Source organism: Molothrus aeneus, chromosome 2 (assembly GCF_037042795.1).
Source record: "Molothrus aeneus isolate 106 chromosome 2, BPBGC_Maene_1.0, whole genome shotgun sequence".
Taxonomy (NCBI): Eukaryota; Metazoa; Chordata; class Aves; order Passeriformes; family Icteridae; genus Molothrus; species Molothrus aeneus.
In genome coordinates, this window is record NC_089647.1 from 15,846,000 (window position 1) to 15,858,080 (window position 12,081).

A 12,081-nucleotide genomic window follows, 5' to 3' on the forward strand; every position below is an offset into this window, starting at 1 on the left:
CAGGCAGGGTTTGGGGACCTGGCCCTGCCACGGTGACTGTGGCCACCACGGGGCAGGAGGTGCCTGCTCAGTGGGTGCCAGTGTAGCGGAGCTCAGCGATTCCGTCGGGAATGGTGCGGAAGTACTCCAGGCTGGCGCGGTGCACCTTGCAGTGGTATTTGCCGCAGGTCTTGGCGTACTGCAGGAAGTGGGGTGCCCCAGGGAAGAGGACGTTATCAGCCAGGATGGTGGCCCCCTCAGCCAGCAGCTGGTGGCTCTCCAGCAGCCGTAGATCCCGCAGGTAGCTGCGTTTCCAGTGATCCATGAAGACGAAGTTGGCGTTCATCAGGCCGTGCTTCTCCCGCAGGCGGGGTATCACCTCCTCCGAGGGGCCCACGATCAGCTCCACCTGTGCTGCATCACCCTCAGTCACTGGGGCGGGGAGGCAGTGTGCCCACCCACCCCCCTGCTTCACATGGAGCAGAATCTTTCTCTTCCCACATGCACTACCCCACAGGTGCCTCAGTCCCTGCAGCAAAGGACCCCCCACCCATCTCCTCCCTGGTTTCCCATGCAGAGCTGGGCTTTATCCCAGTGCCCGGGTGCTCACCGTCTGCTCGCTGAAGCCAGCCAGGCGGATCACCTTCTCGGCCACGGCAGCGTGTCGGGGGTCACCCTCGATGGTGTAGAGGCGGGCACCCGGGGGCAGCCCCTGTGCCAGCAGCACGGTGCCATAGCCACAGTACGTGCCCAGCTCCAGCACCCGCAGCGGTGCCCGCTCCAGCAGCACCCGCTCCACGATCCGCCCTGCCGTGGCACGTGCCTCTCAGCACCCAGTCTGTGCCACCCCAGCCCTGGGCAGGGCAAAAGTGCCAAGCAGTTCCCAGGGCCCAGAGGGATGGAGGACACCCATGCCAAAAATGCCACAGCCAGGTCAATGATGCCACAGCCATATCAACAGTGCCATGGCTCACTGGTGCCACAATCATGCCAACAATACTATGGCTATATCAACAATGCCACTGCCATGCTAATAGTGCTGTGATCACACCAACACTATCACAGCCATGCCAGTGGTGCCATGGCCATGTCGGTGCCATGGCCATGCCCAGTGCCATGCTCTGTGTGGTGTGGACAAGCAAGGGTGGCACTCACCTTTGTCGGGCCCCACACAGCTGAGGTGCTCACAGTGGTAGCACCACTGATCGAAGGTCTGGAGGATATGGTGGGGGTCCCCAGGGATGGCATGGGCCAGCACGTACTGGAAGGCACGCTGCTCCCGCGAGGTGCCAGTGAGCCGGTCCCGCAGCCAGGCCACCAGCACTGCCCGGTACAGCAGCACCAGGTAGTGCCGGTACCGGATCAGCAGGGTGACAATGAAGGGGAGGAAGGCGAGGGCAATCGCTGGAGACACCATCACAAGCAAGCAGGCTGTGCTTTTTGTTAGTTGACTTTGTTAGTTTCGTACTTATCTTGGGAATTCTGCCAAATGGGAAGTTTTGCACCCTTTGTGTCCACTATCAGTAGCATAACCTTGGGCCCAGGCTTTGAAAATCTCCCCTGTGCAGAGATCATTGAAGCATTGTGAGCCCTTAAGCCACAACAAGGCAAATCTATCCTGTCACGGGATGCTGTGATAGGGTGTCCTCCCAGGGAGCCTCACAGCTCCCACTCATGCCAGGAGTTGGCTGTGCTGTGCTGTGCATCCCCTGGAAGTACCTCTCCCTGGGCTCCAGTGCTGCCGGGCCTGTAGGGCTGGGGCATCCCAGGATGCTGTGGAGATCCCTGTGCCAGGGCTGGGGAGTGCTGGGGACCCGCCTGCCAGGGTCCAGATATTGGGGTTTGCTGGGCTGGCATCCCAGGGGATTGTGCTGCTGTGAGGGGCCTTGTTCAGCACAACCCTTTGCACCTCCCTTGGTCCAGCTTTGCTGCTCCCATCCCCCATATTCTGTACCTCGCACCCTGCTCCCCACACCCTGAGCTGTTGGGGGTGCCCAGCCACAGTGACAGGGTAGGGCAATGGGGGTGGCACCTACCTGTCCCCACACTCCAGGCAGGCAGAGGCAGGCAGTCCTGTGTGGAGCCCTGCTGCCACTCAATTATTGATGGTGTCACCACAGCTGCAGCTGCTATCAGAGCTCCGGTTACCAGCTCAGTGGGGCTGGCAACTGAGACGGGGCCAGGCTGGGGCAGAGAGGTGGTCCTGGGCTGTACAAGAGGGCTGGGGTGATGATACTGGAGCTGGGGTGCTGATACTGGGGCATGGGGTACCAGTATAATGGCTGGGGTCCCAATACTGGTGTGTAGTGCTAGGAGCTGTGGTCCTGATACTGGAGCTGGAGTCCTGTCACTGTGCACTGGGAATACTGGGTACTGGAAGAACTGGGCAACAGGAGCACGAGGAGCCAGAAGCACCTGGGAGCCCTAATCAGTGGAGCCCTGGGGACACTGTGGGCACAGAGAGCATGGGGGCATTGGGAGCACTGGGAGTCTGGAGGGTTGGGGCACTGGGATCTGTTGTGGTTTAGGAATGGTACTCCCGTGTTCAGTGCCCCCACTGTGACCCTCCAAACTATGCCCATTCTCTCACTCCCCTGCTTTCCTTTCCCCCTTCCCACAGGGGCAGGATGGAGAGGAGGCACAAAAGGTAAAGATCTCAGGTTGAGATAAGAACAATTTACTGGCTATAAGAAAATGAACAGTAACAGCAACAATATTAATGACAAAGGGTACAAGAAAAGATTCACATGGAAGACCCCTTTCCAACCAACAGACAATACCAGAAGCTCCCTCTGCCAATTTACTCGACAGTGAGCAGGCATATGACAATGGCTCTGTACAAACTTGTGCCACAAGGACTGTGTACACCAGACATATGGGCCTAAAGGGGACTTTGTTATTTGAATTCCTGTAGTAGACTCAACCTCCAGCATCCCTAATTCTCTCCAAGATACTGGGTACCTTGCTCCATGGTTCCACATGCCTCCATGCACTACTCGATCATCCTTGGGACAATGCCTTTCCCTCACACTTGGCAGGAGTTGCCTGCGGAGCCTGGGAGTTTTTGTGCTCTTCCCAATGCCCTTGTCAATGTTCACATCCCAGGACAAGGATCCCAGCTGCTTGGCTTCACTACCATCCCCTTCCATATGGGCCAAGATATCCCAGCACCTGAGTAAGCCAGGTCACCGGGGGCTCACCTAACTGGCAGCTGGAACCTTCTCACACATCTTACAGCTCACCTGGGGGCATGGGCCAGGTGATTTTCTCTGGCCCTGCCTCCTCCCCCTGTTCGGAGGGCCCTGCTCTGCCATCCCTCACTGACTGAGCTGGTTTTGTCTTGGATTCCTTGTTCCCTGCAGGGGTGGCTGCTCCCAGCACGGGCTGTTCCCTGGCTCAGCTGCAGTTGCCGTGGCCGTGGTGCTGTTGCTGTTTCCTCCTCCTCCTCCCCTGAGGGTGCTCTGCACTGACCACCGGTGTGCAATAAGGAGTAGCCAGGGCCCAGCACACTGCAGAAAGCTGCTCATCTCTGCAGCTGATGCAGCATCTCCTTGCAAATATTCTGGCACTTTAGCAGAGTCCTGTAGCTGTTCAGGGGTGAACTCCCAAACCACCAGAGCAGAGAATGTCTCAAACAATTGGCCAATTTTCTCGCATGTTCCATGCCACTCATGACTATTCCCCCTCAGGACAGGTCCCTGAATGGCCTTCTTGGAAATCTCTGTTCTGCATCCAAAGGTGACTCTGAACACAGTGAGGACTGCACTGAGACCAACAGGAACAGGATTTCTTACCATCCAAAGGGAATTAAAAATGCTCAAAAGCTGTTGTAACGGGCCTGAAGGAGGAAAAGGGGGGGAAAATGGAGAAAATCATCCTTCCCCTGTTCCCCCCCCAGACGAGGTATGGTTATTAATGGACTTCAAAGGGCAGGAGAGCAGCACTGAATACACATCCCAGAGTACCCTCATTGCCCTTGGTGTTATCGTGTATAAACTCACCTCCCACAGTACAGCAACAAAGAAATGCTGATCCCTGTCCCTGCTCTGTAAAAGGTCCCCGAGGAGCACATACAGAAACAGAGCCAGGGTCAGGTACCATACCCACATGAACAGACCAAGCACCACTGTGACCAGTGACCCTGGACCTAATACAGCAAATGCTGAGATCAAATTTGTTTCCAACCTACTCTGTTGTTACCTCAACCCTTAGTGCCCTGTGCTGGGTGACAAACAAGGACAGTAGTGTCCAGCCAGCAACCAAACCCAACCCATCCACTTGCCCACTCCCCCATCAGAAAGATCAGGGAGAGAATTGGAATGGTAAAAATTGGAAATCTCGTGGGTTGAGGTTAATACAGATTAATCAGGAAAGCAAAGACCGCACACACAAACAAAGCAAAACAAGAAATTAAGTCACCTATGAAAAATGCCAATCACTTGTTTTTAAAATTTTTAAAGTTTAATAGTAATAAAATGGTTATAAAAATAGTAATACAATTAGAGTAATAATAATTTGACAAATTGAATGAGGACAATATGAGACAATAAAGACAAAGTGTGATGGACGTCCGTGTACCTTTTTCTGGGCAGCACGAGCCTGAAAAGGGAATAGCCTGTTGCATATTCATACACCTCATACATGATGCATAAATTCCATTCAAACACAGGATTCTGTCTGGTCATCATCAACTTCTTCCTCTGAATCCTAACAGCAGCTTTGAGGCTGGAAGAAGTTTGTTTCTTCTGATAATGGAGCAATAAATTCTTTTTCTCTGAAAGATTTAGGTGTCCTGTGGCTGCTATCTCAGTGCGAGTCCTTTCTTTTCAAAAAAAAAGTATCCTACATAGCATAGTTTCTATTTTAACATTTCTTACAACCTAAAACTATGTTTAACACACTACTTAAGAGAATTAATACAGCATTACTTTCTAACACAACACATATAATATTCATTTTAATATTTGCGAAAAGCCAATCATAAAATACATGCATTTTTCACATCACCCCTTCGCATGGGCAAGCAGGTGTTCAGCTACTCCAGGAGAGCAGGGCCCCATGACACGTTAGAGTTATTTGGGACAACACACACCATCACTCCAGGCATCCCCCTCTCCCTCATTGTTGCCCCACTGTATATTCTGAGCGCTGGAACACCTGGGAACCCGGGAGCACCGGGAATGCCAGGATCCCTGCGGGCAGGCCGCCTGAGCGCGGGAGCGCGCTCGGGACGCACCGGGAGCGCGCCCGGGGGGGGTCGGTGCCCTGGCAGCAGACACGTGACCCCGCCCGCAGGGCCGCGTGACGTAGCCCACATGCGCGCAGCGTTCCGGCCCACGTGACGGCCCCGCGCGCGCCCCCGGCGGCGGGCGCGGCCGTGTGTCTGTCTGTGTGTGTGTCCGTGTGTCCGTGTGTTCCCCGCCGCTCACGTGACCGGCGTGACTCGGCGCTCACGTGACCGCGCGGCGGCGGGGCCGTGCCGGAGCCGGGGCCGCGCTCGCCATGGGCTGCTGCTACAGCAGCGAGGCCGAGGCCTCCGACCAGGTGGGCCTGGCGCCGGGGGAACACGAGGCCCGCGGCGGGGGTGGCGCCGGGAGGGACGCTCGGCCCCACTCCCGGGGCTTCCCGGTGGCGGGGGGGCAGGCGGCGCGCGTCCTCGGCGGGGCCCGGCCCTTCCCCGCTCCCGGGCAGTCTCTGAGCGCTGCTCCCGCCTATCGCCGCCTTCGTGTCACTCGTTCCGTGCGTGTCCCCCCGGTGCCGTGTGGGGGCTGGAGGCGGGGGCTCGGGGGTCGTGCCGGACCCTCTCGCCGTCCCGCTGCAGGTGTAAGCCCAAGGCCTCACACGGCACCGGCGGGAGCAGCGACAGTTTTTCCTTCTTGGGACAGCGTGACTGCCACGCAACTCAGGGGCCGGGACAGAACTGGGGCTGTCACCTGTCCCGCGAAACTTAATCCGGGTGCGGCGGGAGCTGGGCTGTGACAGCCCGTACCAGGGGGAGCCCAGCCGGCTTCCACTTGTGTGGCGAGAAAGGAAGGAGAAGGGCCTGGGCTAGAGTATCGCAGCAGCGTTTCCCAGCAGGAGGAAGGGGAGAGCAAGCTTCTGGCCGGGGAAGAGCTGGAGATGCCACTGACGGCGTGTGTGGAGAAGTGGTTGCACTCCCAGCTCACCATGGGTCACAGGCTGAGCATCCTTTCAGGGCAAGACAGACATGGAAAGGCTTGAGCACGTCCAGAGAAGGGAACGGAGCTGGAGAAGGGGCTGGAGCACAAGCAGTGGCTGAGGGAGCCGAGGGGGCTCAGGCTGCTCCGAGGCTCAGGGATTACCTTCTCACTCTCCACAACTCCCTGACAGGAGGGTGGAGCCAGGTGGAAGTCGGTCTCTGCTCCCCGGGAACAAGCAACAGGACAGGAGGAAAGGGCCTGTGGTTGTGCTATAGGAGGTTTAGGTTAGATATTCGGGAAAATTTCCCTAAAGGTGTTGTACAGCTGTGACACAGGCTGCCCAGAACAGTGTTGGAGTCCCCAACCCTGGTGAGATTTAAAAGCAATGTAGACTTGGCACTTGGTTTGGTGGTAGGCTCAGCAGTGCTGGGAGAACAGTTGGGCTCAGAGGGCTTTTTCAATTTTGCTGATTCTGTGATCTTGTTCTCATGGGTGTTTGTGCCCATGATCTCCCTACTGGGCTCTTCTCACAACCCCTGCAGCACCATTCAGCCAAGCCAGAGGATTGAGGGCTGGGGCACAGCTCTGCACCTCCTGGAGTAAGTGGAGGAACATGCCCTGTGACTCTGGGAAGCCCCCACCCCAGTGCCTGGGCTTTGGTAGGTGGGGTTCACCTGGCTCAGGTGAGCCCCCTGCTATGCCAGGGTGGGCTCTCCGTGGTGCCCAGTCAGGGGTGGGGCACAGTAGGTCCACGTTAGCTGGGGGGTTTAATGCAGGTTGATGCTGGCTGCAGACTCCTGCCTGCAGGATTGGCCACTCCAAATGTGCTGCCTGATTTCAGCAACACTTGCTGCCTTTGTGGCTGGAGGGGCTTCATCTGGGAAAAAGCAAAATAATTGGGTAAAGAGGTGCCTGGCAGAGCTGAGGCTGTTCTGGGTTACACTGGGATGCACAGGGAGCCCTCCTGGCTGCTGAAGGAAAGGTGAGACTTGCCTCATCCCGTGGAGTTAATGCTGCTGGTGTGGGGAAGCCAGGGCTGATTTTCCTCTTGCCTTTCCCTTCAGGAGGAAGAGACAAAGCGGCTGCTGGAGCCGGCAGCCAGCCCGCCCAACAAGGTGCTGAATGGAGCAGAGCAGAGCTACCACAACCTGCCGTCAGCACGCACCGATGAGCAGGCCATGCTGTCCTCCATCCTCGCCAAAACAGCCATGTAAGCCTCAGGCCATGTCCCTGGGGCAGGCAGCACCCTCAGGCCATGTCCCTGGGGCAGGCAGCACACCTCGGGGACAGTGGTGACCCTGGCTGTGGCACACAGCTGGGGCTGCCTGGCTGTGGGCCCCAGTGGTCAGCCATATGTGCTGAGGGGAAGCGAGGAGCTGTGGCAGAGCCCCCCATGTCCCTCTGCCCTCAGACAGCCCCATCCCTCAGCTTTGAGCCCCATGGGGACACAGAGAGAAGACCTGAGGTGTGAGGTAACCCCTTGGGTGCTGGGCTGGAAGTAGGGGCAGGGTTTGGGTAAGAAAGTGAATCCATGGGGATGTGGAGAGGGTGGCTGGAGGGGCAGCAGCACTGCATCCCCTTCTGAGGAGGCTTTTCCTCAAATGCACAGGGGCAATGTGGGGACAGGGCTGTGTCCAGCCTGGCTGGGAGGGCTTTGGGATACTCGTAGGCCCCTCTGCTCCCCTGCCTGACATTGCAGAGCTAGTGACCACTGGTTTGTGTCCAGCATGCAGGGCCACAGCAGCTCTGAGCACTGCTTTGCTGTGGGGTGTACACACTGGGGCTCAGCAGGGCCCTGGGCAGGTCCCAAGTCCTCTGTGAGCCAAGGGCCTGGTACAGGGGCTCTCAGGATATCTGCCAAGGACATTGTCGTCCCAGTGGTTCCTTTTTTCTCCAGGTAACTGCATGCCAAGCTCCCTAGAGCGCAGACCAGCTCCCAGCTTCCTGCAGCCTCTGCCTGCCTCCCTCTGCCCCAGGGCAGCTGTGGGCAAACAGTCCCTGGCATTTCCTTCCTGGCAAGCAGCCAGTCCAGCCTGGCACACTTGTGGCCGGGCGAGTTTGGCCTTGAGATGTTTGTTTTGGGGTGCTGGCAGGTGCTGGACTTTGTCTGCCCTGGTCAGAGGATGCTCTGAGACGGGGAGGGAACTCGGGGGAGCAATGAGCCTCCAGTGGGAGCCACTGTCTTGTGTCTCTGCAGCAACATCATCGACGTGTCGGCAGCAGATTCCCAGGGCATGGAGCAGCATGAGTACATGGACAGAGCCAGGCAGTACAGGTGGGAGTTGCACTTCTCCCCTGGGGTGCCCGCAGTCCTTCGCAGCTGTGTGTGTGTCCCTGGGCAGGCCCCAGGGGTTTTGGCCTGGGGGACTGAACTTGGCATAGAGAAGGGCTGCCTCATCTCAGAGAGCAGGGTGCAGCCTGCTCAGGGAAGGCTGATGGCAGTGCAGGCAGCAGAGCCCAGGACAAAGGGCTCCTGTGTTCACCCAGCCCTTGGGACAGATGGTGGGGGGCTGGATGTGACTGCTTCTGCTTGACAGGTGCCTGTGTGGGAGAGCTGGAAGCTCCCTCATCTTCCTGCTTCAGGGAGTGAAGAGGGCTGGATGCTGGGAGTGCAGCACCACTGCTCTCCCTTTCTCCCCCTGGGGGTGCAGCACCCATCTTCTGGATGTCCCCATGTCTTGGCATGGCACTGATGTTGGTTGCTCTCTCCTCACAGCACACGCCTGGCCATGCTCAGCAACAACCTGACGCACTGGAAGAAGCTCCCACTGCTGCCATCCCTGACTAACCAGCCGCACCAAGTGCTCGCCAGCGACCCTGTCCCCTTTGCAGACCTGCAGCAGGTGAGCGGGGCTGGGCTGAGCCCTGAGCCCTTGCCATGCTCCCCAGAGACACATCCTCGTCCTGGAGGAGCAGTAATGCCCTCCTGGCTTGCCCAGAGCCCTAACACAACTTGTCAGAGCTGAGGGCAAAGCCTAGGTCAGGTTTAAGGCCTTGCTAGAGGTGGGGGCAAAGCCCAAGACAGGCTTAGGGACTTGTTAGGGATGGAGGCTAACCCACAGCAGTTTCTTTGGGATAACTGGGGGTTTCAGTAGCCACCAGTGACACAGCCATATCTTCGTGCCTGCAGGTGTCCCGGATAGCTGCCTATGCCTTCAGTGCGCTCTCACAGATCCGTGTCGACGCCAAAGAAGAACTGGTTGTACAGTTTGGCATCCCCTGAACCTGCCCCCACCACTGCTGCTTCAGCGCTTTGGGTTGTTTTCGGTTTTTTCCTGATTTTTTTTTTCTCTTTATATCCCTTCCCTCCCCATGCTGCTGCCACAGAACTTGGACAGATACCCTGTTTCCTACTAAATGCCAAGGCGCCCATCATTGGCACATTGAGCCCACCTGCATTGCTTGAGGCTTTCTCCTCCTCGTGGGTGGGTGGGTGGGTGTGCGTGGGGAAGAGGCTGTGTCAGCTGGATGCTGCCTGGCACAGGGACAAGCACAAAGGGAACAGCCGGTGCAAGGAGGCCCCAGTGTGGGTCATAAGCCAGGTCACCAGGATGGGTGGGCTGGAGCCAGGTAGATGTGATGCTCTGCATGGGGCCTGGTGGCTCCAACACCATCCCTTCTCCTTTTTACATGTTTAGACCTTTATTTTGGTTGTTTTTTGGTTTTGTTCTTTTTTTTTTTTTTAATTATAATTTTTGCCACAGTAGATAAAGCCACGTTCATCCAGTGCCTGTCTCCACTGTTCTCTATCGGACACAGCATGGACATGATGGAGGAGCCATGCTTTGGTGGGGGGTACACACATCTGTCTGACCCCTGTCTCCTCTTTGATCATGTCCCACAGGGACAAGGGGACAGGGAATGTATGATGACCCATCTTTAAGGGGAAGGAGGCACCTGAGATTACTAAATGCTCAAGATCGAAAGGAACGTCAAAAGTAAGGGTTTGCAAATAATCAGAAAGTTTCATTAGTAAATTACACACGTGGCATGGAAATTGCAGGGTACCTTTTTATGGATAGGTTTCCGGAGCCTGAAGATGGATTTCTCATTTTCTATGCAAATTAGTTATCATGCACAGTCAGTTCTTTCAGGTCTTCCTGGAAATAGATCCGACAGGTTTGGGGGTCCTTGGTCGTCTTAATCCTTAAGCCACTTCCTGCCACTCATTCCTGTGCTTGTGCTGTATTGTCTTGTGCTTATCAGCAGGAGCTACAACAAGGATATTTTTCCAGGGCTGTCCTTTCTCACCTTGCCTCCTTTCTTCAGACACATCTTTTTCTTTCTCATGGTGTGTTAATATCAATAGTCTTTGTTTATTACCAGCAGTCCTTGGTTGATTCCACAGCCATCCAATTATCTATGTTTGAGACATATGCATTAGCTCTCCTATGTTCTGGGAAGAGAATGCTCAGTGAGACTTACTTTGGACTGTGGTTTATAGGGTCATCAGAGAGTGGGCTTCAGTATGCATTAGCCCTTTATAACTGAGAGCTCAAAGAGTTTCACTTTGGATTGCTGTCTAGGCCGCAAGATAGTGGGCTTCAGTCATAGTAATTTTTCATCCTGGCCACAATTTGAGTTGGTTGAAGGTTCAACAGCAAAAATACTGTTCCACTTGGGTTGTTACTCAGGCAAGAATAATAAGTTTCCAAGTCTGTTCATTAAAAAACAGATGCTCAATAAACATCTGTTAGTTCCTTGGTACAGATTATATCCTATAAGTTCAAGAGGGGCTTAGTCTGGGTGGTCTTTGTGAAGGCCAATGCCTAACAAGCATTTCTCAGGTCTTGGTGGGGCCTGGGCAGTGGTGGGGACATGTGCCACCACAGTCCAGTCCATGACTAAACTTACCTGGGCCTCTACAGGATGAAACAGGGCTGTGGCTTCAGGGACAAGCGCAGGACCCCCCCAGGTGAGAGGAGGCCCCACTAGTAGGTCAGGACAGGTTTGGGGGCTGGTGAGGACCCCTGCCTAGCTGGCACTGCAGGGCAGAGTGGGGTGTCTGCATGTGACACCCTGCCAGAGTCCCCCACGTGCCCCCTTGACTCACTGTGGGCTTCCAGAACTCCGTGTGGCCCCACACAACCCCCTCTCATGTGTGTCCTCACCTCTGACTGGGGGCTTGAGACCCACACTCCCACACACCCCCGTGGTCCCATCTGTGTCACTCTACCTTCACGGGTGGCCCCTGCCTGTGTTCCCCTTGGCCCCAGGCCCCCCTATAACCCCCCCGGCACTAGGGCTTCCCTCGCTTGGACTGCTGCACGTGTGCCCCAGGTAGCCCATGGCCCCATGTGCGTCCCGGTGACCCGCGGAGCGCTGTCCCCTCCGCTCCAAGGCGGGAGCCCAACGCCGCGATTCGCGGCCGGCCCGCCCGCGTGACGCCCCCGGCCCGGCGGTGCCCAATGGGCAGCAGCGGGGGCGGGCGCTGCCGTTCGAATAAGAGCGGCCTCGGCCCGGACCCTGGCGGCTCCGTCTTGGGAGAGGATCGTCAATACTGCTGGAGCCCCGGCGACGCCGAAGCCGGAGACGATCCCCAGCCACGGTCACGGTACGGGGAAAGCTGAGGTTACCCGCGGGGGCGGGGGGCCGGTGGTTCCTTCGGCGGGCGCTCAGGGCCGCAGAGCGAGGCTGTGCCGAGGTGGGCAAGGCGCGGAACCCTCGGGCGGGCGGGCCACGCATGTGGCACAGCCTCCGTCTCGGGCCAAGCTCAGCGGCGTCCCCGTCCCTGAGGACGGGGCGGTCGCGGCCGGAGCGCTGTGGCTCGGGCGTGTGGTTCTTCGTTTCTCGGGGCTTGGCAAAGTCGGAACCTTCGCCAGCGGCACTCGGCGGCCGCGTTCCTTGCGAGTTCCTCTGCTGCCCCCAGCGCCGGTTTGAAAGAACCTTCTCCTTGTGCCCTTCCTGTGCCGTGCTCGGGACAGCCCCATCCTGCGGCCCT

General features: G+C 57.1%; 2 protein-coding genes across 2 annotated transcripts; one reads left to right on the forward strand and one right to left on the reverse strand.

Annotated features, from left to right (window-relative positions):
- Positions 1–67: 67 nt before the first annotated feature.
- Positions 68–1,396, reverse strand: TOMT (transmembrane O-methyltransferase). Its single transcript, XM_066568577.1, has 3 exons — positions 1,151–1,396; positions 590–802; positions 68–388 (listed from the first exon to the last, which is right to left on the reverse strand). Exons 1-3 carry the CDS (start codon positions 1,394–1,396, stop codon positions 68–70), a joined length of 780 nt encoding a protein of 259 aa, XP_066424674.1.
- Positions 1,397–5,328: 3,932 nt separating this feature from the next.
- On the forward strand, positions 5,329–9,532 carry LAMTOR1 (late endosomal/lysosomal adaptor, MAPK and MTOR activator 1). Its single transcript, XM_066568581.1, has 5 exons — positions 5,329–5,523; positions 7,205–7,350; positions 8,338–8,415; positions 8,857–8,983; positions 9,271–9,532. Exons 1-5 carry the CDS (start codon positions 5,482–5,484, stop codon positions 9,361–9,363), a joined length of 486 nt encoding a protein of 161 aa, XP_066424678.1. The 5' UTR covers positions 5,329–5,481; the 3' UTR covers positions 9,364–9,532.
- Positions 9,533–12,081: the final 2,549 nt, after the last annotated feature.

What these genes read in the sequence shown, in the direction of transcription:
- LAMTOR1 (XM_066568581.1), top strand. Translation starts at nt 5,482, where the DNA reads ATGGGCTGCTGCTACAGCAGCGAGGCCGAGGCCTCCGACCAG. An exon ending in GACAGAGCCAGGCAGTACAG is followed by an intron (nt 8,416 to 8,856) that starts GTGGGAGTTGCA and finishes CTCTCCTCACAG; the next exon opens with CACACGCCTGGCCATGCTCA. An exon ending in CCTTTGCAGACCTGCAGCAG is followed by an intron (nt 8,984 to 9,270) that starts GTGAGCGGGGCT and finishes TCGTGCCTGCAG; the next exon opens with GTGTCCCGGATAGCTGCCTA.
- TOMT (XM_066568577.1), bottom strand. Translation starts at nt 1,396, where the DNA reads ATGGTGTCTCCAGCGATTGCCCTCGCCTTCCTCCCCTTCATTGTCACC. An exon ending in ACTGTGAGCACCTCAGCTGT is followed by an intron (nt 803 to 1,150) that starts GTGGGGCCCGAC and finishes GGGTGCTGAGAG; the next exon opens with GCACGTGCCACGGCAGGGCG. An exon ending in CTGGCTTCAGCGAGCAGACG is followed by an intron (nt 389 to 589) that starts GTGAGCACCCGG and finishes GATGCAGCACAG; the next exon opens with GTGGAGCTGATCGTGGGCCC.